The 26,846-nt window shown below is 38.2% G+C and overlaps 1 protein-coding gene across 32 annotated transcripts in view; it reads left to right on the top strand.

The window, feature by feature from the left end:
- Window positions 1-26,846, top strand: part of ASPH (aspartate beta-hydroxylase) — a 190,704-nt gene that overhangs the window by 71,234 nt on the left and 92,624 nt on the right. For 13 of the 32 annotated variants that reach the window (XM_024109605.3, XM_024109592.3, XM_008173393.4 and 10 more), the window contains 14 exons: window positions 844-933; window positions 5,258-5,332; window positions 5,830-6,063; window positions 6,736-6,801; window positions 10,689-10,745; window positions 12,696-12,740; window positions 17,581-17,619; window positions 20,593-20,634; window positions 21,313-21,357; window positions 21,822-21,854; window positions 23,926-23,970; window positions 24,090-24,131; window positions 25,103-25,153; window positions 25,911-25,955. In XM_024109605.3, coding sequence (XP_023965373.2) covers window positions 844-933; window positions 5,258-5,332; window positions 5,830-6,063; window positions 6,736-6,801; window positions 10,689-10,745; window positions 12,696-12,740; window positions 17,581-17,619; window positions 20,593-20,634; window positions 21,313-21,357; window positions 21,822-21,854; window positions 23,926-23,970; window positions 24,090-24,131; window positions 25,103-25,153; window positions 25,911-25,955 — 909 coding nt within the window. The remainder of the gene's footprint in view (window positions 1-843; window positions 934-5,257; window positions 5,333-5,829; window positions 6,064-6,735; window positions 6,802-10,688; window positions 10,746-12,695; window positions 12,741-17,580; window positions 17,620-20,592; window positions 20,635-21,312; window positions 21,358-21,821; window positions 21,855-23,925; window positions 23,971-24,089; window positions 24,132-25,102; window positions 25,154-25,910; window positions 25,956-26,846) is intronic. The other 19 variants (XM_024109599.3, XM_065585620.1, XM_065585628.1 and 16 more) reach the window with 9 other exon arrangements.

The following is a 26,846-nucleotide window of genomic DNA, read 5'->3' as shown; positions in this document are numbered from 1 at the left end:
AATTCTGCACTGGACACATGAAAGATGGGACTAGGTGATCTTCCCACCTGGAAATTCTGTGACCCTCTTACCCCGGCACTAATCACTGTATATGTGCAGCTCCCTTGTTTTCCATCATAGTTAGATCCAGAGGCACTTATTTAGTTGTACATCAACTCTTACTATATCGGGGAAACCTGTGTACCAGAACTCCGTGAATCATAGTTTTGCTACAGCATTCATGAACCTGATTTATGGACTGAAGAGAACTAAAGGGTAGATTACTGAATCTGAAGGCACAGTTAGGCTTGTAGCCTTCTTTACAATCTATTGAGCTATACTTGTGAGCCTAGTCAATAGTTTTATTGTGAGCTATGCGTTATGAAAACTTTTTAGAAGAACTCAAGATAAGACAACTTAAAAAAAATCACATAAGTACCATTTTTAAAATTTGGAAATAGTTGAAATGAAAAGAAATGTCTGTTTTTTATCAGCATACATTACTTTTTCATACTAAACAAAACCTATGAACAGTATTGTGATGTGTTTAAATCAGTGTGGATTTTGTTCAATAAACTTATACCAAAGAAAGAAGTTTGGGCATCTTTACCCATTTTTCTAATTTCATGTTTATGTATTCTTCAAATAACCCTCCAACATGCTTTAGTCTTTGCAGAGTATGTACTGTTAAGGACAACCTAGACCAGTACATTGCTTGCGTAAATCCTCAGGTGCTTATACTGTCCATTTGTTTTACTGATAATATAATTGAATCTCATGCTGATTATCAAGATTCTCATGCTGATATATAATTAGATCAAGACAAAAAAAGCCTAAAGTTAACTTTATAACTGAAAAATGCAGGACTTAAAGAAAGATCTGTCCCAGCACAGCCAACACCAGCAGAATCCGAAGAGTCCATTCAAGCTGCAGAGCAGTCATTCGTTACATCAGGTAAGGTCTCTCACAAAGTGTACATGACAACAAAAGGCAAGAAACATTTCACTTATGGTACTTTTGTCTGCGTGGATGTGAAATTGCATGACCTCTCATCACAGGTAAAAAAATTCCTTCTTTCTGTTGCCAACATTTGCCATTTAACTTCTTAATAGTTGTCAGTTTACTGTAGTAATTTATTCCACAATATTCAGGAATCACTATAAGTAACTGTTATAAAATTAATAAACATTAAAATTCTTAACTGGTTCGCTCATACTATAGAAAGAGTGACTGTAAACATTCTTGATATACAATTTGTATAGTATTGTTTCAGCATATTTTTCTGTAAGAATACAAATGCTGGTATGCATATAGATGTAGTAGAGTACTTAGTCAAAAAATGGGAGCAGATTTGCCACTTTGAGTAGTCTGCGAAGTTTAATTAGGTTGCTCCACCAAGTGTTAAATGAAGGTAGTACAATACATAGTACAATACATAAAAATGTACATGAATGCTGTCTCATGATTTTATTGCTCTCCTGGTTAGAGGACAAAATATACAATTTGTCTTGTGACTTGAAAGATACAGGCATAAAACTTGTGGTTTTTTTTTTTAAATTAGATCAGCATTTTTTTTTAATTATTACATATATAATAATTCATATTATTATGGGAGTTCATATTTGGCTCAACTGCTAGAACAAAAGTGTGGAAACAATTGTAAACCCATCATTAATGCTTATTTATATAGATATTAATAATGTTATTGCTGCTATTATTATTTGTGTTGTGGTAATACCAAGAGGCCACCAAACTAGGCTCAGGACCACATGATGTTTTACACTTTACACACACATAACAAAAAGATGGTATTTTCTTTTTGTAATTTAAATGCTTTGTGTTTTTGCAATATTTTAAGCTCAATAACTAGGCAGAGTTTAATCAATGCTACATATTTTAAGTATTCAGTACTTATGTACTATAGTACTCAAGTACTTGTACTTATGTTCAGAATCTACCTTCAGGAACAGATTTCCTGCTTAAAACATCAAAAAGATTAAAACCCACCAGTCCTATGCAGAATTCAAGGAAATAAATTAAATACCCAATTTTACATGTGCTTGCTAGTAAATATTACTTACTACCAGCCACAGTGCATGGATTGGACTCTAAAAACCTATTTTCTGCATCTTTTTTTCTCTTGAGAAAGCACATCCTATTGAATATGTGCATAAGACTATACAGAATGAGATACGAATGTAGGGCATAATGTTAATAAACTGGAAATTAGTCTGTGCTAAAAAAGCACAAAAATAATTCTATCACAGTTGCACTTCATCTGAATATACAAACGTTGGTGGTTTTCCAACAGCATTTAATTTTGCTATACAATTCATTTAAAAGCTGAGTTGTTTATTTTCAATTTCCCCACTGATTTTAAATGACCTGAATGCGTGAACTGCATAAGTGCCAAAAGTATTATTACACAAGTTAACTACTTTGAGTGATTCCTTCTGCATACATGTATGTACCTACTTGGTGTAATAATAAATATAAATATTACTATTAATTGATTATATAGAATATTAATAGTATAACTTACTCATACAATTTTGTATGAAATAATTTCTATCCTATGTCTATAATCTTGTCAGAAGAAGCACCCTATGGAAACAAACACCTGGTGCTTTTTCTAAATCCCTTTGTTGGAAACGTTAAAATTTCTCGTCAGTGTTTATAATTTACTTAATCTAAAAATCATATTAAAATTATTTATCTAAATTGAATTGAGTACAGCTTGGTATATTCTTTTAAGCACTTATTCTCCCAGTGTCTGTAAATCCATTGTTGTCACTTACTCTTTTGAAATTCTAAATTCAAGAATCTAATTATATAATTTTAAATTTGACAATTCCCTCCATATATGCACTTCATTTTTTGCTGCTAAATAAAGGATTAGAAAAAGAATAGTCACTATTTGAACTGCATATATAATAGTCTTACTATTTTCAATTAATATTGAAAATAGAAGAGTTTTATGGAAACCGTTTTGAAAAGGAGTTCTGTCGTTTTAATAAGTTTAAAAAAACCCCACCTTTGTTATAGACATCAAAAATAAAAAAAAATTAAATCTATTATTGGTAATACTTTTTTTTATAAATAGTACTTTCCCTACTTTAAGCATTAAAGATTACATCCATTCAGTTTTTCTTGGCTCAGACAAATTCTTCAGTTTGAGCCTCTGTGGACTAGGCTCTGGGCAAGGACTATAAAAGACTTCCTTTCTGAAAACGTAGTCCATTTTACAAGTAATATTTTAATTTGTTGAGACGCTCAAGTAGCTGACGCTGACATGAACTTATATAGTATATGTTCAGTGTGTGTAAAACTGAAGAGTTAGAAGGCATTTAAGGGTCACTGATTTTTACAAAGAATTATTAGTTGCCATTTTGTTTACCTTTATCTTTAAATTTCAAATTCAGAAAAAAAAATCATAAGGATTAATAAACTGGTATTTCCTTCCATGTCTCATATATTGTGGGTGTGTACGTATACACACACATACACACACTTCATAATAGGAAATTAAATTTTTCTTCAATTGATAGAAAAATAAGTGTTCAAAAATTTCATATTGAAAACCCAGATCCCATCTTTGTGGAACTTACAATGATTACTCCTTAGGGCATTCTGCACCAAATTTTTAAAAATTATGCGCCAAAAAATTAAAAATTCCCCACACACTATTTTAAAATTCTTCAAATTTTATTTGTCAAGTAAATGAAGGCTCCAGCAGTGGTGCACAATTCCCCCCAGGAGTAAATTTGGTGACTGTCAAACACTCAACCTTCCTTCCAGCATGTGCATATTGTAAGAAGAAACTGTATCTTTAGTAACAGTGTGGGCCAAATATTCAAAGATGTTATTGTGTATATAAACCATTGCAGACTCAACATAGGTATTAAGAGCTTGATGTCTTCATTAACATTGAGTATTTTTGTATTCACTGCGTAGTTGAGCACCTAACTGGCCACATGCTTCTATGAATTTCTGGTTTAGCCTGTGCACATTAAGTATTTGTAATTGAGTTAAGTGTACACAAATGAGCAGTTGCACGTACCTAACTGTAGTAATCCATTTCTGTCTCTATCACATGAAAGAGATGATAAAGGAAGCAATAAATATAATAATAATATGGACATGGCATATTTTTTCTCATCAAGACACCTTTGAAAGCTCAGTCTGATAATACGGTATGAATTGTTGTTTATCACCTCTTCTTTTTGTGTGTGGGTAGTGTCTTAAATTAGAGCCCCATAAATCTGAGAGGTGAAATAAAGTGAAGACTTACAAAACAATGTCCTGAAGGCACATGCATACATACATACACTTCCTTTCAGAAGGCTTGTCTTGTAACTCCTGTAGTATTGCTTTGGAAAATATTCTGTGTTCGCATCTTATTTATGGAGCTATATAATTGCTGGAAAGAGAACCAATCACCTGAAGCAATTTTTTAAAACAGGTGTGTTGGGGAGCATGAGCCAAAGGTTTTACCATAAATAAATGGGTCAGAAGTGGGACAGTGTGTGTAATGTGGCATGAACTGCTTGGGAAGTCTTACCAGTGGAAAAATTGACACCATTTGCCCATTATTTTTACAAAACAAACACCCCACTGACTTGGATAGTATTTTGCTGTCCCTACAGTATGACACACACGTGACAATTCCTGTAAGGTCAGAGTGTTTTATTTAAGGGATTAAAATAACATGGTGGGTTTTAGAACCATAAAAAGTAATAGTGGATCAGGTAAGATACAGAGTTTTACTGCTACTTGAAGCAGTTCAATTTTTTTTCATTGCCTGCCATTTTTATTTTTAAAAGTTGTGGGTTGTGTTTTAATTTGTTTTCTTGTGTATGCTGCAGTAATTATTTTTGTATAGGTTAACATCAGAGAGTTCTTGGTGAAGCTGGAATGCAACTATCTGAAATCACTAGTGATACTGTCACTTAAAAAAGTTGTACAGAAAAGTTGATGTTCTTGACATACTAAAAAGCATAAGGGGAATGCTTTCAATTCATCTTCAGTGAAATTGCTAGAAGTCTGGCAAAGGTGTTCATTTTTACTGTTTAAAAAATGCAACCTATTTTACCTGACCCCCTGCCTCCAATCCAATTAATTACAGAGGTGATAGAAAATTCTACAGTGATCTAATGAGGTCATGGAGTTGCTTTACTGAATATGTCCATCTTTTTCTACAAACTAATTGCAACAGTTGCAAAGTGTAAACTTTGTTATCCTTTGCACCTATCTTTGACATATTTTATAACCCATTTAGAGCACAAGAATGTTGAAGCAGAACTGGAAGAAGAAATCCAGGCCATTCTTCATGAAGCACTCCATTCACAAGCCGGTATGAATTCAAACTTTGCAGTCACTGGATAATTTATAAATAGCACAACAGACTAGACAAATTTGAGATTGATTCTTGATGATGGTGCACTGGATTTCCTTTCAGCTGTATGTGAGGGGATAGACAACGAGTTGTTGACACCTAGGTGGTCTAGGGAGCAAACCCTGATAACTGGCTTGATTTTCAGAGGTTCTGAGTACCTGTAGCTCCCATTGACCAATCTACAAATAATGTTTCAAAATGTTACATCTTGACATATCAAGAGAGGACAGGGATGGTATCATCTGTCACTGTGGTTCTCTCTCCTAGCCGTTTCTCCAGTGGATCGGTGTACAGGCATTTTAGAAGTTCATGCTGATAATGGTTAAGACCCTACTTATTTTGGGGAATGTCTAAAAACTACTAGAGATAAATTTGAATGTGGCTTATTTGTTGGAAATTTAATTCAGCGGGTGCTGGGTATGGTGTTTACATCTTCTGTACTTCTTATTAATCAGGAGAGAGGCATGAGGAAGGTGCAGATGAAGGACTAAATGATGAGCATGAAGAAGGTGCAGATGAAGGATTAAATGATGAGCATGAGGAAGGTGCAGATGAAGGATTAAATGATGAACGGCAGAAGGATGAAGTATATGAAGAAGATTTTGAAATTCCTACAACAGATGACCTTTATGAAGCATTAGAAGATGAAATACCTGAAGTACCTGAAATACCAAAACCAGTTCAGGAAGGTCTCTTATTTGAACCAATTAAATAATTTCCATTATATTAATTCTTACTATTTCTACAAGAATCAACTAGAAATATTTTTAAGTGTAGCAAGACAGAAATTCTCATTGAAGTTTTTAGGGCCTTTCTTTTGTGACAAGCCAATTACTGCATTTATGTGTACAAACCATTAACTGAGAACATAACTGGCAAATATTCACAAACAAATACGCTTTTGTTCACCTACGGGCTTGTACATGGCAATTTATGAAGTGCATGTAATGCATGCCTTTTAAGAGTGTGACTCCATCTAAATTTCAGTTTGGTGAAGATGTGTGACAAATGTTGAACCTCAGCAAAAGTTATTCCCAAATATAAATATTTTATAAATCAAAACAAGATTTTTAATGCATTTTAATCCATAGCATATTAATTAATCCTATTGTTTTATTTATTTGTTTTTAACTAGATTATTTTTTGATTGCTTGAGATTTTCTTCATTCTACCTACACACTTTTATTATATTCTCCAAATGGTCTTACTGTGGAAATTTAGGAGCTGAGCTGAAACCTATTTGAAATTTGACTCAATTTTGTGTGTGTGTGTGCGCACGCGCACACACACACGTATATATAAAAATCTCACATGGACACTAGCTAATAATTGAAAGCAATTCTTTAATTTTTCTCTCTCAGAAACTGACAGTCATGATCAGGTAGAAGAGCATGGAGTAGGTGAGCCTGAAGCAGTTGAAATTCCTGGTAGGAATCTGTTTTTCTTATACTGCATAATACTGGTGTTTTTTTTGCCTTACTGCTAAAAATAAAAACAGAAAAGCTAAAATAGAAATCACCGAACTAATCTAGAGTTGTGATTTTTAAAAGACTTCGTACTGCTCCAAAATCTTTTCATTATTGTTGTCTAAGGTATTTGAATCCTTTGACTGGACTAAGAGGTTTGCAATTTAAAATTAATAATGTAAGGGAAGAATTTTTGTAATCACAAAAAAGTGTCTGTCTTCAGTAGTGCAAAAGTTGCAGAAAGACTTGGTACATTCAACATATGCCCCAGCTGTCTAGAATATGTATTTGATAGTAAAATTCCCCACACAACGTGTTTTTTCACATACGGACAGACTAGGAAGGGATCTATGGTTGGATATTCTAAAAGTAAGGCCTTATGTATTATGAGTTTTAGTATCTTATTTAGTTTATTTTAAATCAGTAAACAAAGCAAAAGAGAATTTAAAAAAAAATTATTATCCAAGAAGTAGACTTTCATTATGTTAGTTCCATTAATGCTGTCGTTCAACAGCAAGCTTTGCTCTCCTGCCTCCATGACTGTTGTTTGGTGAAAAACAGGCTTACCATTCAAGTGACAGTTTTACATGAAGACCATTATCCGGTAACCCTTTAACCGGCTAGCTGATTCACTAAGCAATGCTGACCTTGACCTCAAAAAATACAGCCAAGAATTGTGGTGTCCTGCCATTTAATTGACTGTTCTTAATGGTATAATGAAAACACCCCTCCCCCCCGTTTCTGTGGTCCATCATAGATTAATGTATAATTTCCCAGAATCTTGTTTCCCTATTCTTGAACAAAGATGTACGAGACAGACCAATGCTGACTTGATTTTTTTCTATTGTTTAGGTGTAGTGGTTCTCTATGTACACCTTTACCCCGATGTAACTGTGTCCTCGGGAGCCAAAAAATCTTACTGCGTTATAGGTGAAACCACGTTATATTGAACTTGCTTTGATCCACCAGTGTGCGCAGCCCCGCCCCCTCGGAGCACTGCTTTACCGTTTTATATCCAAATTCATATTACATTGGGTCACGTTATATCGGAGTAGAGACATATGTTGATAGACATGTGTTGATAGACAAGGGCGGTGATAGAATTTGTAAGTGAGCTGAAAATGGGAAGATTTTATTATGATATGGGCATCCTTATATGAAGATGAGCAGAAGTTTAGAATCTGCTGGTATATCAAACATTTGTTTTTCTCTTCGTGTTCTTACCGTGAACCTGCACTTGAAATTTAGGCCCTATGCCTACCTATGGAACTTTCTGTTGAATGACCGCATTAATGGAACTAACATAATGAAAGTCTACTTCTATGGATAATTTACATTATCTGATAAAAATATGACCATGTAGATCATTTTTGTAATTATGTAACAGTGATAGCAACACATCTTGTACAATGTATGCCATCTAAGGTGTCAATGGAAAAATTATGGTTTGCTGAGTGTGATCATCCTATTTGTATGCATGCATTATTTTTGTATCTGGAGTTATGAATATTGACTGTGTACCTGCATTTCCAATGTTTGCTTCTGGATAACACCCACAAGGTATTTAAATCCAGTCTAGCCAGCATATTGGGAAGGGAATATTTGAGTTGACGGCCCATCAGTGCACACAGTAGGACATGGAAGAAACCTATCTTCACTAGATGAACATTCTTGTGGACATTCTAGCTAGAATATGGGTAATGGCCCCTGCTATGACTCATAGAAGCATGCCAGGGCTTGTGACTAGACCATGTGGTACTGAACTCCATTTTGTGCCTATATTTCCCCCCAAACTAAGACTGAGAGCTTTCCCTCCACATGCCAGAAGCTATAAAAGGCCCTGGAAGCATCTCAGTTTTGCCTCTTTCCTGCTCTGATCTCTGGATTATGAATTTACACTAATGGGAGCATTCTAACCAATGATTTGGAAGCACCCAGCGACTTAATAAGCCAGCAGTTTATTCCATCGCTGCTCCAAACCTGGTACAGTAACTCCTCGCTTAACATTGTAGTTATGTTCCTGAAAAATACTACTTTAAGAGAAACGATGTTAAGCGAATCCAATTTCCTCATAAGAATTAATGTAAATGGCGGGGGGGGGGAATTAGGTTCCAAGAAAAAATGTTTTTGCCAGACAAAAGACTATTTTATATGTGTATAAACAATTTAATACTTTACACAGCAATGATGATTGTGAAGCTCCGTTGAGGTGGTGAAGTAAGGGTGGGATATTTCCCAGGGAATGCCTTACTGTGAAATGATGAACTAGCACTCGGCTGAGCCCTCAAGGGTTAACACGTTGTTAATGTAGTCTCTCACTCTATAAGGCAGCACGAATGGAGGGAGGGGAGACAGCGTGGCAGAGAGAGACCGACACACACCGTGTGTGTGAGAGAGAGAGAGAGAGAGACGTGCATTACCCCTTTAAGTACGCTGACCGCACTCTTAAGTACATTGCCTTTTTAAGTAGATCAGCAAGTTGAGACAGCAGCTGCTGCCAGCAAGCTCCCTCCATCCTGAGCCCTGTCGTGTCCCCCTCCGCTCTGTGGAGATGAGGTACAGGGGGAGGGGGAGACCCTGACAGTACCCCTCTTCTCTCTTTTCCCCCCCCCCCTTTGCACAGCAAGCAGGAGGCTTCCGGGAGCAGCTCCAAGGCAGAGGGCAGGAGCACATGGCAATGGGGGGAGGGAAAGCTGAACTGATAGTCTGCTGGGTGGCTGCAGCACAGGGAGCTTAGGGGAGCTGATGGGGGGGCTGCTGGCCCACCCTGGTTCCAAGCCCCTAACAGGCTAGCTCCAACAGGGCTGCTCTTTCTGCAAGTGGTAGACAAAGGCTGCGCCAAACAACATTATAAGAGAGCATTGCGCAACTTTAAAAGAGCATGTTCTCTAATTGATCAGCAACATAACAACGAAGCAAGGTTAACCGGGCCGCCTTTAAGTGAGGAGTTACTCTACAAGAATTCAGCAATTATTGTATGTATTTTATTCCTTTAACCAGTTTTAACTCTCACCTTTTTCTTTCTCTTATAAATAAGCCTTTAGATATTAGATTGGCAACAGCATGATTATTGGGTAAGATATTGATCTGGGTATGCGGCTGGTCCTTTGGAATCAGAAGAACCCTTTGAAATTGGTTTTAAATAACCACTCATCATTAAATCTACTGTCTGGGTGTTGAATCCAGATCTGGAATACCTAAGGAGGCTGCATTTCTGACTTCTTGTTAGCCAATGTGGTGAGACAGAAGTTTACTTTTGTTGCTAGTGTTGGTATATCTTATGGAAAAAACCCCACCAGTTTTGGGATGTCTGCCCTATTTCTCAGCAGTTTCTCCTGAATTTGGTATTCTCAGTTGTGATCCACTGAGGCACGGTGACGGCTTACATATGGAACTTGATATTGAGTGACAGTCATTAATGGAACTAACATCATGAAAGTCTACGTCTGTGGATAATTTTTTTTAATTCTCTTTTGCTTTATTACCCTTTTTTGTTTACCGATTTAAATCAACTAAATAAGGTACTAAAACTCATGATGCATAAGACCTTAGTCGAAGAGCAATGCATTTACTTTTAGAATATCCAACCATAGGTCCCTTCCCTCCTCTTCTTAGTCTATCCGTGTGTGAAAAAAACATACGTTCTGTGTGGAATTTTACTATCATACATGTATGAGTCCAACAACACTGATTCAGTTGCAGGGCCTTAGTTTGTTCATTCTCAGCCAGTTGTCCTTATGTACATGGAGAGGTTGGAGGCTTTGCAGTGATTGAGAGCCAGAATATGGTCACCCATTAAAATATCAGAACATTAAATATGAAAAAACAGCAAATGTCTTGCTTTACAGATCCATATGAATATTACATGGATTTAGAAGAGCCAGCATATGAGTCAAAAGTTCCAGGTTTGTAAACTGTTAAAAAACCCTCTTATTAAAAATTATTTGTATATGTTATATGGTATTCAGGTTTGTATTCTCAAGTAGTTTGGCATAATAAACCATTTTTGGTATACATTAGTCTGTAATGAGGAATGGGCAAAGCTGGGTGTGGTTTTGGTTTTGCAAAACAGCAGTTCTATTTAATTTTGGTAAGTGAAAAAAAATTAGGCCACAATTGGTGAAATCTTTGCCTCATTGAAGTCTATGATAAAACTGCCATTAACTTAAGTGAGGCCAGGATTTCACTCCATGTGTTTGAATTTTTTTAACCTGTAAGGAGTTTCCTGTGCTCACTTGTGACTCTTAAACTAGAGTAACTATAGATCCTTAGATTTTAAGGCCAGAGGGTACCATTATGATTATCTAGTTTGATCTGCATAATGCAAGCCATACAATTTCACCCGTAATTCCTGCAGCAAGCCAAATAACTTTGTTTAAACTAGCGCAGCCTTTTAAAATGACATCCAATCTTGATTTAAAGTCTCTAAGAAAATCCACCACATCCCTTGGTAAGTTGTTTCATTAGTTAATTACCATCACTGATTAAAATTTGAACCTTATTTCCTATTTGAATTTGTTTAGCTTCAGCTTGCAAGCTATTGTTAAATTTAAGATCCCTCTGCTATAAGAAATCTTCTCCCCCCAGAGGTACCAACAGATTGTGATTGTTTCTCCTTAACCATCTCTTTGATAAGTTAAATAGACTGAGCTTCTTTAGTCTCCCACTATAAGGCGGGTTTTTCAGACCCCAAATCATTCTTGTAGCTCTTTTCTGAACCATTTCCAATTTGTCAGCATCCTTTTTAAAATGTGGAAACCAGGACATTGCATTACAATAATGGAACACAGGGACGTAGTATTCCAATTGATGCTGTTTTCTGTTTTCCAGGATATACCCCCTCATTTTGTAAGTCTGACCCACGATTCATTGTTCCTCGGTGTATTATCTTTTGCATTTGGCTATATTAAATGGTCAAGTGAGTCCCGTTTACTAGATAGTCCAAATCCCTTTATATTAATGATCTGTCCTTATTTACCACTTCACCAATCTTTGTTTAATCTGCAAACTTTATTTGTAAAGGTTTTTGTTTTTTCTTCCAGGTCACTGATAGATAGCACTAGGACAAGAACAGATCCATGCCAGACCACACTAATAGTACCCGCAGTTGATGAATCCTATTTAGTTATTTTTCAAATGTCAGACAGTTTTTAATCCATTCAGTATGTGCTACGTTGTTTTTGTTAAGTGCTATTTTTTAATCAGAATGCGATTTGACTTAGACTTCTGCAAGTCATGTAGTACTAAGTATATTGTGTCAACACAGTTATCTTTATCAACCAAACGTTCTCTCATCTAAAAATATATATAGTTTACAAAACAATATCAAGTTCATAATTCTATCTTCCCTTTCATCTTGAAATAATTATTACCCTGTTTCTGAGACCACAAGGAAAATGAAAAATAAGTTAGCACATGTTTTTTAAGATCATGTATGGTATATGTAGAAACATTATTTTGATTAAATGCAAAAATCTGTTGCCCTAATTTTTGGAATGCTATTTGCTTTATAGTTGTAAATACAACTCCCTAGGCCCCAATCCTGCAAATACACACGTGACTTATGGAAATAGTCCCACCAAAGTCAACGAGACTACTCACATGCTTAAAGTTAAGCACATGCACAAATGTTTCCAAGACTGGGGATTCCTATTGTAGCTTGTGGGATGTGTGGTTTTATAAAACAGTATTCAGTGCTTAAACATAAAGTTGCATGATTACAAATACTATTAGTATCTGGAATATAATTGGAGTGGAGCTAACTGTTTACTCACAGGGTATTTTGGTTACTGCTGTGTTGCTTGGCTATTTTATGACAGGTTAAACGAAGCAAGTAAATATATCTTTCTTTTTAGATAACCCTGAATTAGCACAGGAAGATGCTGTTGAACATCATGGAGGTACTGAAAAAAAATACTTTTTCCTTTTTATACCATGTGGTTAAAAAACTTCATTTCATTTGGGTGTCGGGGGAGCGGTGTGCCTTTCTTCCTACAGTTTAAGGACTTCATCAACTTTTTGATGATGCCTTACATTTATATTATAGCTTCCATCCTGCAGGATTCCAAAGCGCTTTATAAACTTAACTTGTATGTAATGTAAAACAATGCAGCTGCCCCAGTAATGGAGCCACATGAGTGGAACACTATCTTGCTCAGAACATGCATGTGTGAAAGACAGACACTAGAATGGATCTTAAATAGCAGGCAATAACTTTATTAACTTAATACTGGGTAGGGGCAATAGCTACCCATTGCTAGGGCCCTACCAAATTCACAGCTGTGAAAAATGCGCCATGGACTGTGAAATCTGCTCTCCCCTGGTCTTTTGTATACTATACAGATTTCACAGGGAGAGACCAGCGTTTCTCACACTGGGGATCCTGACCCAAAAGAGGGCTGTGAGGGGGGTTGCAAGGTTATTGTAGCAGGGGCATGGTATTGCCACCCTTACTTCTTCACTCCCTTTAGAGCTGGGTGGCTGGAGAGTGGTGGCTTCTGGATGAGGGCCCAGCTCTGAAGGCAGCAGCCCAGTAGTAAGGGTAGCAATATTATACTATGCCATCCTTATATCTGCGCTGCTGCTGGTGGCAGTGCTGCCTTCCGAGCTGGACTCCTGGCTGCCTACCAGCAGCAGCAGCGCAGAAGTAAGGGTGGCAATGCCCCAACCCACCTACAATAATTTTACAACCCCCTCCCCCACCACTACCCTCTTTTGGGTCAGGACCCCTACAGTTACAATGTCGTGACATTTCAGTTTTAAATATCTGCAATCATGAAATGTATGATTTTTAAAATCCCATGATCGTGAAATTGACCAAAATGTAATGTGGATTTGGTAAGGCCCTACCCATTGCTTACCAGGCATTCAACTAGATCCAGTGTGAGGTTTCCGGTCTCTCTCCAAATAGCCAGTAACTCAGGACTCAACTCATTTCTGAATTCTTTGATCCTTGGTACCCTCTACCCTTCGCAGGGCTCTTGGTCTGCCAAGACGTTAGGCCTCCCCTTATGGGCACAAGGCCCACCAGCTAAAATAAATATTCCTATATTTTCTTTCAGTATTAGGCTCCTGAATCTTAGGGTATGTCTATACTTACCTCCGGGTTCGGCGGTAAGCAGTCTATCTTCTGGGATCGATTTATCGCGTCTTGTCTAGACGCGATAAATCAATCCCGGAAGTGCTCGCTGTCGACACCGGTACTCCTGCTCCGCGAGAGGAGTACGCGGAGTCGACGGGGGAGCCTGCCTGCCGCGTGTGGACCTGCGGTAAGTACCTTGTAGTTCGAACTAAGATACTTCGACTTCAGCTACGTTATTCACGTAGCTGAAGTTGCGTATCTTAGTTTGAACTGGGGGGTTAGTGTGGACCAGCCCTTAGTTGTCTTCCATGTTTTCTCAGTTCTGCAGCCTAGGATGTCTTTTACTCTGCTTTATCGGTGAACAGACTCCTGGTCAGTTATCACACAGCCTCCAGCATGTAACTTGATCCCAGCTACACTGTGTTGAGTGCCACTAGCTACCCACTTATGAATTACCCTGCAGAAGAACACCAGCAGATTCTCTAGTCCCAGACTTTCTCCCAGAAATGTGCATCTTGTATTGCCCTGCACTCTACTGGACAATGCAAACTCATAAAAAGTGTCATTTCATCAGTGGAAAATGACATGCACCAGTTTTGTTATCCTATATGGAGTTTCCCACATACTTTGTCTGACCAGTGTGTTTGGATTAAAACAGTGAAATAAGTTTATTAACTACAGGAAGAAAAGAGAGATTTTTAAGTGACTACAAGTAATGAGGCATAAAAGTCAGGATTGGTTACATAAGAAATAAAAGATAAACTGCAACTGACATTTAATTTAACAAACTAAAATGAATGCAAAGCAAATATCTTTCTCACCAGATGCTTTGCAGTCCACTGGCTGAGATTTTTTTCAGCCAGGACTTCCCCCACCCTCCCAGCTCAGTTCTTTGAGTCATTGATGTTACAAGCAGAGATGAAGGAGAAGTGAGGTCAAGTGTTCTTCTCCCCTCTTTATTATTCAATTTCTTGTGCTAGAAACATCATTGCTAAGCCATGGTGAGAAACAGTCCCTTGTGGGTGTGAGGTTTGAACCATCCTTGTGATGAAATGTAAATTTCTTGTCCATGCCTTCCCGCTGCCAGAGAATGACCAACTAACCAGGTGGTAGTCCGTTAACACCTGGCTGGGGTGCCAATGTATTTTAGTCTCTGAAAACTGGTTTGGGCTTGCTTTTCTAATTTGGAATATGTTACAGCAATGTTATACAGTAAAATATTATAACTTTACATACAATATTGATTCACACATTTTACCAGGACAGTATTGTTCAGTAGATTTGAGTTTTCAAATGATACCCCACAAGGCGTACTTTGTACAACATTTTATCATCTTAAAAAAATGGTCAACATGGGATACAGGCTGTCACAGGATGTTTAAGTGCTATGGGATAATCAATGATCAAATCCAAAACAGCAGAATGTCCCATTACATCATGCTGTAAATAGAAATGACTGAGTGCTGCCATTGTAAATTGATGTCATTTTTTGTAGTATAGTTGGTGAATTTCACAGGAAAATCTAGCTACTGACTCAACCTAAACCTTCCTATCTTGTGGGAACTTATTTTTAAATTTGTCTTTTGATGCAGGAAAGTTTTCAGAATCCTGTTGCGGGTGGGGGAAGCTCTACCTGAATTGAACTTTTTTGTCTTAATTTTAAATATATCACTAACTTACCATTCAAACAAATAACTTAGTATATTCGTTAAATAACATGAATAGGTTAAATGTTAAAAGTTATCTCTAAATTCTGTGACTTTAATACTTTAACAGAAGATATAGTGCACCAAGACTGATGAATATTTTTAACTATTGTCTTTAATGAAGATTACATTTTAATTGTCCTGATACTTTAATATTTCATTTTTTCTTTTTTGTGAAACTAGACCCTATTTTCACCTCCCTTCCTTTTTTATCAATAGGAGAGCTAGGAAAACATAACATAAATAGATTAATCTAGATGCTCAGAAGTGAAGCACATTTGTAACAATGAAATTACAAAAAAGAGGGATGCTAACTTTCAGATTTTGATTATGAATATTAATACAAAAAGTAAAGCAATACATTGGTAGTTTTCAATTGCTTTCAAGTAGTAACAATGTATTAAAAAACAGAAACCAACTTTTTGAACAATATTTGGTTACAAAGTGATCAAAGACCCAAACCCCTGGGTCTTTGGACAATGGAAAAATCAGTCAGGTTCTTAAAAGAAGGATTTTATTATAAAGAAAAGGTAAAAATCATCTTTGTAAAATCAGGATGGAAAATAACTAACTTTACAGAGTAATCAGATTCAAAGAGCCCAGAGGAACCCTCTCTAGCTTTAGTTTCAAAGTTGCAACAAAACAGGGATAAACCTCCCTCTAGCAAAGGGAACATTCACAAGTTGAGAAAACAAAGATAAACTAATACGCCTTGCCTGGCTGTTACTTACAAGTTTGAAATATGAGAGACTTGTTCAGAAAGATTTGGAGAACATGGATTGGTGTCTGGTCCCTCTTAGTCCCAAGAGCGAACACCACCAAAACAAAGAGCACAAACAAAAGCCTCCCTCCCCACCCCCACCCCATTTGAAAGTATCTTGTCCCCTTATTGGTCCTTTGGGTCAGGTGTCAGCCAGGTTACCTGAGCTTCTTAACTCTTTACAGGTAAAAGGATTTTGGTGCCTCTGGCCAGGAGGGATTTTATGGTATTGTACACAGGAGGGTTGTTACCCTTCCCTTTATAGTTATGACACAAACATTTAAGTGCTAAGTGAGTTTAGGCTCCTGCAAGGTCCCAGGGATAGCTGAGCGGGGATTTTTGAATCCTATTGGTGCCTGATTCTGGGATTTAGGCACCTGAAGTGGCAGTTAGGCACATAAGTCCTTTTGTGAATCTTGTTCTAAATAGTTTGTGGTATTCTATTTTTAGAATAACATGTTAATTTGTTTGCATTTAAATTGAGCTTTTCTTTTAGTACTTACTGACATTGCATAAATTTGATATAAAACTCGGTGTCCATTTAATGTACTGCATACCTTCCCAAAATTTTAAAATTCCCATCAGCAACACGTTAAACCTCCGTATAATAAATAGCTAATTCTTAAAGTTCTAATTGCCATTACCCAACAGCAAAATAATAATAAAGCCTTTTAGTCAATTAGCCTCTTTCCTGTCCAAAGACTTGAAAGGAAAAATAGCCCTTGAATTATGTATAAAGGTAGCAAATTTGGCTTGACCAAATAATTGTATAAAACTTTCCTGCATATCACTGATAATTGTCCTGAGGATTTATCTCTGCTTGGGTCAATGTGCTGAAATCTAACTTTTTGATCTCATCTGGTTGAATGGAAAAATACTTTTTGAACTTTCACTTGACTAAATTTTTTTAATGAGACATTTATGGATCCAGTTTTATATAGTTGTTCCAGGTGTGGAATTTCCATTGACTTCAATAAAGGCTCTGTGTGTATGTGGAGCTGCTGCACAGTCAGGCCCCAAAACTTTACTGGGAAAAGCACTTGAATGCGCTGCATTGACTAGATGAGCTAATTTCCAACTCTAACACCTACACTTAGCAAATATGTTACATTTTATGATGCTTTGTTAAATCAGACCCCAGAACTTTTGGTTAATATTAATTCTTCTTCTTCCTTTTTTTTTTTTTTTTTAAGAACCAAATTATGGAGAAGGGACTGAGACTCAAGATACAGGTAGAGATCTAATACTGTTATGTTGGACGTGGAAAGATATTACGGTTCTTAAACAAATATCAAGGTGGAGTTAAAGCTGCAAATCCATACCAATTAAATCAAACATTATAATATCTTAGTTTTTTAAAGAGTAATTGAGCATTAGATAATTGTTAGTTAATGCTCCCCAAACAACCTTAACTTCAGCCTACAATCCAGCTATATTACAGTGTGGAATCTGGGTCATGTCAGAAAGTTACAAATATCTTATGTGGCCTATTCAGTCAGAATGTACTTTGGGTGGTGGAAAAGATGGATTATGCTCTTCAGCTAATGGTGGTTATAATGAGATGTTAGTTTTGAACAATATTTTGAGGATTATCACCTCCACATATACGGCTTTTTTTTTTTTTTTAGATAATATCCTCAAAGGATTCTCACCCTTGAGGTCTGACCCAGTAAGACACAGGTTGGGAACTTCTTTAGCTCAAAGCTTTTTGGGAGGGCTCCCTCAGACAGTTATGATGTGATAGTTTAGCATTGCTCCCCTCCACCTGCTGGTTGTGTGCTGCCCATTGCCACTACCGTAGCCCTAAAACCTTCCAGGCCATTGCTTATTGACTGCAGGCAGGCAAGGAGCCTACAGGACCTGCAATCAAAACCATCTGGAGCTGCCACTAGTGGCTCTGCTTTGACCCATTGATCCTGCCTTCAGTGCTGGATGTCCTTTGTTGGTGTCTCTACCCTCTTGGCAACACCATTAAGTTAGGTTTGTTTATTTGGTTTGGATGCAGTGTGCTATATTTAGGAATATGAAGCTTCTTTCAGGGCTTTGCACATAAACAGTGATGATTGAAAAGACTCTGATTCTTTAGCTTTAAATTAAAAGGTGGCAAACTCATAAAAGGAATTTTTTCCCCCACACCATATATAATCAAGTTGTGGAACTCCATTGCCACAGGATGTCCTCAAAGCTAAAAATTTAGCAAGTTTCAAAGAGACTGGTGTTTATATGGATAACAAAAATACTGATAGTTAAAGCAGTTAATTGAAACAAATTTTGGAAGAGAGACCCTCCTGCCTCAAGGTTTAGGTCACATTAAGCTACGTCAGTGTACAGCCACCGCTGTAATTAAACCGCTGTTGCATGTCCATACTATGCTCCTTGTGTCAGTGGAGCGCATCCACAATAGCAGCTCTTGCATTGACACAGAGAATAGTGCACCATGGGTAGCTATCCCAGTGTGCAACTGGCCGCAGCATGTTTTGGGAAGGATTTGCAGTGCCTCGTGGGGGCTGGTTCAGCACCACATGATGCAGGTTTCTCAATCCCATCGTTCCATGGGGATTCTACTCGATTGCCAGCTCGATTGCCAACTGCCCTGGTAACCTGCAGCCCAGCCATCTTTGTCAGAAAGCATGGATCCTGCATTGCTCTTTAGTATTGTGCCGGGCATTATGACCACAAGGCTATATGCGGAGCTCAATAGGGGAGGAGCGCTATTCGGCTGAGGGAGGCCTTGAAGGAACATTTTAACACTGAGCCGCAGTAATGGGTGCTGCTGTAGTGTGTTGAGCCTGGCATTATTTGTCACGCTGTGCTATGAGCCTTGTAATGATTGCTGTGTGTGCCCAAAACGTAACACCCTTTAAATCACTTTTGAAAGTAGCACTTGGTAATGTGACCAAACTAACATTGCTGAACAGCACCACAAGAAGTCCACTGATTGGAGGGGGGGAGAGGGAAGGAGAATGGGAGGCGTGTGTGAGAGGAACTGTGTGTGTGACAGACAATGTGTGTTGGGGGTGTGTGAGAGACTCTCTGTGGAGGGGTTCACGCCTGAGTGAGCATGTATGCATGGTGTCTCTTTTAAGTGCAGCTGTAGGGGACTCAGCCATGCAGCCTGCCTGCTGCTGTGGCCCTAGCGTTGGGGAGAGCAGGATTCCTCCAACACTATTTGGCTGTCATTGTGTTTAATCTCCCATGGGTGGAGAGCCTTGGGTACTGCTGCAACCTTGGAAGATGCATGGATAGGGGGGATCTAGGGAGTGCCTTATGATTCTCTTCCCCCTGCCTCCCTACAGTGATTTCTCCCCACAGACCCAGCCTCAGACCTACAGCCTCCTCTCCCCACAGCCTCAGTAGAAGCAGCACTTCCCCTGTAGTGCAGACAGGAGCGCTGGGCAGATGCTATGTGACCTCTCCAACCGAGCAAACAGGAAGAGCAATTTCAAAACTTCCTGGGGCTTTAAAAAAAGGAGTGGCGCATAGCTGTGTAGCTGGCTGCAGGATGGCAGAGTTCAAAACAGTGACCAGTCACGGTGGGCATTGTGGGATACCGGCTTGAGGCCAGTTATGGCGATGTAAGGAACTCAGTGTCTACACTGATGCTGCGTCGCTCTAACTACGTCACAAAAAGTTCTGTCTCTTGTCAGGGTGGTTTTATTATGTCGACATAGCAGGCGAGTTAAATCGGCAGGAGGAGCATTGTAGCGTGTAGGCCTCCACTGTTTTGTTGACAAAAGCTGCCTTTTGTCAACAAAACTGCGTTGTGTAGACAAGGCTTAACTATAAAGGGATTCAGAGGCAACCTGAAGTTAGGGACGGATGATCCCACAGCCGCCTAGTGCAAGATACCTTACACCTTCTGAAGTCTTTGATGATGGCCACAGGAGACTGAATATGGGACTAGAATATGGACCACTGGTCTGATCCAGTATGACAATTCTTACCTACCTATAAAAGTAATGGGGGAAAAAACAATAGGCAAAATTGAGGGGGAAGAGAATTGGTTCAGGGGTAGAGCAAGACCGCTCCAGAGAAGAGAGAAAGACTAAGTAGTGGAAGAAAGTAAAGAACAAAGCTAACACATCATATAGGTTAGTAACCTTAATATGTTTATGCTGGATTTTATTTTACAGAAAAATCTATTAGCGTTTTTTGTATGACTGCACTTACGTAAATAACTGTAAGATAAAATTATATCCCCTTAGCGTATGCAGAATTGGAGACTGGAAAAACAGAAGAAACTGAAGGTAAACTACTTTAGGATAGTAAACTTTAGATATAAGCGACAGAGTCCTGTGGCACCTTATAGACTAACAGACATATTGGAGCATAAGCTTTCGTGGGTGAATACCCCTCTGATACTTTAGATATAAGTAAATCTCCGCAACGCCAAAATAAAGAGAAGACAACCCCAACTGCTACCCTATTTCTTCTAGAGCCAAAAGGATATTTTTTTTTTTTTATTGGTGCACAGGTAACTTAAAATTCACTATCTGAAAACTATTATTTTTCATGTAACATCTAAGATTGCTATTGCTGAAAGATTAGAGAGAGCAGTTAATATTTCTGTTTGTATCAAAAAATTGTTTTTGGTGCATTTACAACACCTGTATATAGGTAGCTTCACTGTTCTACCTGCCTAGTCAATTGTTTCCCCCTATTTGTGTAGAGTTGGAGAAAGAGAACCATTTTAAAAAGTAGGGAAATGTAATTTTTTTGAATCTATGAAATTTGGCAGGGAGATTCTGGGACATGTAATATCTGAAACTATTTTAACACAATGAAATTGACAGGATTTCAAACTAGCATCCCTTTGTAAATTAGATGGTAAATAACACCTTGCTTATGAATTCTGCATTCATTTAATAAAGGTAATTTTAAAGAATGTTCTTGTCAGGTATCATTTGAATGTATCCCCATTTCAGGTAAAGAGCCTGTAAATGAATACTACTATGAAGAAAGCATACAAGGTGAAAATAAATACATTTGTTAGTTGTTTACATTAATTATGGAACAATGTTTTTGTATTACTTGTAGGGTTTTATACACAGAAGATTGTTAAATGTTACAAAAATTGGGGCCCATACCATATTGGCATGGTCGCTTTCTCAGTCCTTGTCAGGAATTTTAGCCTCCTTAAAATGAAGCATAATTTAAATTAAGCCCCACTGTGGTAGACTCAGTCTAGTGCTCTGGGTAATGCAAGCCTGTTCTAGATGACGATTTGTTTGTGGTTATCTTTCAACAAAATCATGTACTTGCTTCCATTTTTATAGAGTAATTAGAAATTTCTTAATATTGTAAAACATTATTCCTTCCTTAAAAATAACCTTTTTTTTAGGCATTTCACATTTTATAAATGTTCTCTTGATGCTTAGCAATGATGTTGGCTCAAAATAATAAATTTGAAGCTAAGAAATGTTGTTCCCAACAGAACCAGCTGATGATGCTGAAAAGGAAGATGAAAGTGAGTATAAGCAGCTGTTCTCTTCTCTTCTCTCCTCTCTGAAAGGAGGGCTTAAAGATTATTTTTTTTAAAGTTACTCTATCTTAATACAAATTGAGGAAAACACTCGTTAAAAAATTTACTTGACTGAGATTTTTTCTGTTGCCTACAGTAGTTTTAAATAGCTAATTTCATTTGGAGAGTTATATTTAAAAAAAAATTATAAAAGCAGGTTTTCTTTCCCCCCAGGTTATAACAAAATGTTTATTAATACTTTTACTGCTTACTGCCTCTTGTGGATCTCAGATTCTGGATGTGGTATCTGAACTCCATGGTTGTCCAAACTTATTTGTGGTCTCATTGTTCCTTAACCATTTTATACTTCACTTTTTTCAGTAGCTTTGGACTTGACTAAATTAGGTTCTGCTTCTGCGTGTTGTTTCTTTAACTGTGTAAGCAATGGAAACTGAAAGTACTCAGAGCCTTGCAGGAACAGACCAATTCACTCCGATGGGACTTACTCGCATGCTTAAAGTTGCTCATCGGAATATCTGTTTGCAGAATTGGAGCCTTAGGCTTTGTCTGTACTGAGGGTTTCCCCTGAATTCAGCTATTGATGGGCAGTGACAAGAGTAGCTGAACCAATCAAACCTCCAGGGGTAGAAAAGAGAAAATGATGTACTGTAAGTCACAGTTTGCACTGGTGCCACATACCTGTTTCAAGTAAGACTAATCTCTACTGGTGCAAGTAGTCTCTGTGTGTCAAAGGGTGGCCACCACCTGGGCCTCCCCCTCCTGGCCTCAGGGTGGCCATGCGAGGGTCCCCCTGCCTCGATTTCCCTCTTCCATGCACTGGTTGTTCCCCCTCTTACAAGAGGCCCATCGCCCTCCCACATTCTCCACCATATTTGATAAGATGGCTCCTGCCTGGGGTTGCAGGTCTAACGCCTGGTCTACACTGCCGGGAGGGGGAGATCGACCTAAGTTACGCAATTTCAGCTACGTGAATAACATAGCTGAAGTCAGTGTACTTAGACCTACTCACTGCGGTGTCTTCACTGTGGTAAGTCGACTGCTGCCGCTCCCCCGTCGACCCCGCCTGCGCCTCTCATGGTGGTGGAGTACAGGAGTCGACGGGAGAGCGCTTGGGGGTCGATTTATTCGTCTAGACTAGACGCAATAAATCAACCCCCTCTGGATTGATCGCTGCCCGCCAATCCGGCAGGTAGTGTAGACATACCCACAGTATGACAGACCTACCTGCTTCAATTTCCCCTTTCTCCCAGAGTCCCTAATAACTCCACACACATTGTCCACATGTAACTCGCCCTTTGCAGGGTTAATTTATTATAAAAGTTCCACAACAATAGACCAATATTCCCCACCATAGTACATGAAATCTTTCAAGTCCCACTAATCCATGAACCCTGGCATCTTTCATGATTCTCCTGCTCTCTGGCACAGGCTCGTAAAGTATAAAATTGAGCATTAGTTTGTCTTAGTAAACATGTCCACTAATTTTAGTGCAGCTTTGATTTTTCAATTTAACACACAAGTCAGGAAATCGAAAAGCGTTGGCTCCTATAGCAATGTTAACTCTGCCATGTACACCTCCACCCCGATATAACGCGACCTGATATAACACAAATGCGGATATAACGCAGTAAAGCAGCGCTCTGGGGGGCGGGGCTGCGCACTCCGGTGGATCAAAGCAAGTTCGATATAACGCGGTTTCACTTACAACACGGTAAGATTTTTTGGCTCCCGAGGACAGCGTTATATCTGGGTAGAGGTGTAGTACAGTTTCTATACAACACAGTTGTTACTAATGGTTTTGGGAAACTTCTAACCTTTTGACATTTTATTTGAAATTGACTTAAATTTTTTCATCTTGAACGCACGTGGTGAGGTGCTTGTTTGGGAATCAGACACAAACTTCATAGAACTTTCCTTATCTTCATTCTCTTTCTGCGAGGTTTTCCATGGGAGGGGTAATATGAGCCTTAGAAATTAGCCTTTGCTTTGTTTAGTTGCAGGTTTAACAAGTGTAAAACTTACTTTAGGTATTGCTACAAATATTCTGTCTTCTTAGCTGCAGGGGCACTTCCAGAACCAGTAAATGAAGATACAGAGCCAGGTATATGTTTTCTACTTATAGTCTTAAACATCTATGAGAGGCCTTTTTTTAAAGTATTTGACCCTAAAACAGCTAATTGGGGGTTTTTTTGTTTTGTTTTTGCAAACCTTGAACTCTAGATGAAATTCCTGAGGACGTGGAAATTAATAAAAAGCAATCAGGTATGCATATTTGCTTTGTAAAAGTATTTATTTTCATGTTCAAATTGCCATATCTGTCAACTGTAAAAGGAAGGGATGTAATTAATTAATGTTTCCTACAGTGCATTACAAGAAATATTTGAGGTTTCAGATCTCCCAATAGAAAGAGTTAATTTTGCCCACTGACACACCAACTGTTAAATAAATGTTTTAATTACTTGCAGAAATGTATTTGCATTTGATTTTAAAAATTGAATGTATGGACTCTTAATTCTGAATGCAGTGTTATTGTTGCCATGTCGGTTCCAGAATATTAGAGAGACAAGTTGGGTGAGGTAATATCTTTTATTGACCCAACTTCTGTTGGTGAGAGAGAGAGAGAGAGAGGTTTTAAGTTGGTCCAGTAAAAGATATTACCTCACCAACCTTGTGTCTCTTTATTTTGAAGACTATTTGAAAAGATTTAAGTTTGAAAACCTTTACATTTATGGCTTTGGTGTTGCTGGCTACATTCTAGTTGTGCCGAACTTAATACAAAGCTATTTAGTATGTCAGCTCACTGTGAGAAAAATCTTACAAGCCTTACTCTGTCCATGCTCAGTCAGTGTTTCCAGTGAACTAAATGGGAGTTTTTCCTGAGTAATGCCTACAGGGTTTGACCGTTATTAATGTAGTTTTTTTCTTATGAAAATGTTTTAGTTTAATGAACTTAAAAAAAATCTTGCTTTAATATAACTAACTGAAAGTGTATATTACTGTTGGTATTTCATATTACAATGATTTAAAGTTTTAATACATAGTTCTGTTTTACTGAAAGTGAGATATTTATTATAGTGAAGAGGCATTAAAAATTATTGCACGTAACAGATTTTAATAAGTAATGTCTAGTGTCACATCTGTACCCATCTGTTGGGTTTGCAGTTAGTGTGATAAGCAAACTCATGCATACAATACTGTAAGTGTAATATACCCCTTAATTTTCTTTGTAACAGAGGGAAAAGAACATACAGAAGACACTGTTGCTGCTGGACCTCAGGAAACAGGTTTGTGTAGTAACTCTTCTACAATAAACCTCTGACCTAATTTTTTTTAGCGAATATTTCTATTGTGAAACTCAAGAACTGTGACTGCTGTGAAATGGAATCCTGTTTTTTAATTAGGCAGATATGAACTAAATTCTTCTTTCTGTTTCCATATTTGTTCTGCAAAGGTTAGCAATGTTACAGTGCATGCTATTTTTGAAGTTTTTAGTGTGGTCATTTTTGTAATAGCACCTTTGCTATAATAAATATTATCAAGCAGTGAGGCTGAGTGACAAGAGGTATATGTTTTTTGGCTTTAAATACAAAAGGACATAAGAATAGTCATACTTGGTCAGACCACTGGTCCATCTAGCCCAGTATCGTGTCTTCCTACAGTGGCCTACGCCAGATGCTTCAGAGAGAATGGGCAAAACAGGGCAATTATTGAGTGATCCACTCCCTATTGTACAGTCCCAGCTTCTGGCAATAAAATACAGTAATACCGTTTTTTAAATGTAAATGTGTGTAAATAAGTGAAAAGTATACATACTGAAAAAGTGGATGGGCAATGTGTACACACATTTCAAAAGGTGTGTGTATTGAGCCCAGTGTCCTCATTACATACCCCTAGCAACAGCCCCCTTCTGTTCAGAAAGGTATTTTGAAAGAGAAGCTTGTGTTAATGAAATAGTTACTGCTGAAATGACCCATACAGGATTATTTAAGAGTTTTGAAAACAGATACATTATATGTAATTGCTGCAAATTTTGATTTACAGAAGTTCCTGTTGAAGCAGAGAATTATTCAAATGATGATCTAGTGGGTAAGTTAATTTTTAGAGTGTTATCTTTTTTTAATAAGATTAAACCCTTCACAGTAGGAAGAAGTGTGTGTGTGTGTGTGTGAGAGAAAAAGGTATAGGTGTTCAAATATTATGACTTGAATTTGCTTTCTGTTTCTGAAGTAATAGTCTCATCTTGGTCTGAATAAATCCTAAGGCTATTTATTATTGAGTTAACAGGAAGTAACTTCAGAATACTATTCCAATTATTTTTAATTCAAATTTTAAATGAATAAGAAAAAAAATAAAATAAAAATGGACTGTTCAGCTGATGAAGAGGTAAAACTAAAAATGTGTGTATTTGAAGAAAGTAATGCATTCTTTAGTGTAATTTTAGGTCCTGGTCTGAGAGGAAGACTTTTTATGACAGGGGTGGGCAAACTTTTTGGCCCAAGGGCCACATCTTGGTATAGAAATTGTATGGCAGGCCATGAATGCTCACAAAAGTGGGGTGTGGGAGTGGGCGAGGGCTCTGGCTGGAGGTGCAAGCTCTGGGGTAGCACCAGAAATGAGGAGTTCAGGGTGTGAGGGGGATCAGGGATGGGACAGCGGGTAAGGGCGTGGGCGGGGGAGGCTCAGAGGTGCAGGCTCCGGGTGGCGCTTACCTTATGCAGTGACATGTCCCCCCTTCAGCTCCTACATGGAGGCATGGCCAGGAGGTTCTGCTGCGTGCTGCCCCGTCCTCAGGCACCGCCCCCGCAGCTCCCATTGGCCGGGAACTATGGCACCCCTGGCTGCCCCGTGCGCAGGAGCCGGAGTGGGGACATGCCGCTGCTTCCAGGAGCCACGCAGAGTGGCCCCTGACCCTGCTCCCCGGCTGGAGTGCCAGAGTGGGGCAAGCCCCAGACCCCGCTCCTCAGCGGGAGCTCGAGA

The sequence above is a fragment of the Chrysemys picta genome, chromosome 2 (assembly GCF_011386835.1).
Source record: "Chrysemys picta bellii isolate R12L10 chromosome 2, ASM1138683v2, whole genome shotgun sequence".
NCBI lineage: Eukaryota > Metazoa > Chordata > Testudines > Emydidae > Chrysemys > Chrysemys picta.
The sequence above is the reverse complement of the archived record's forward strand: the minus strand, read 5'-3'. Positions and strand labels throughout refer to the sequence as shown.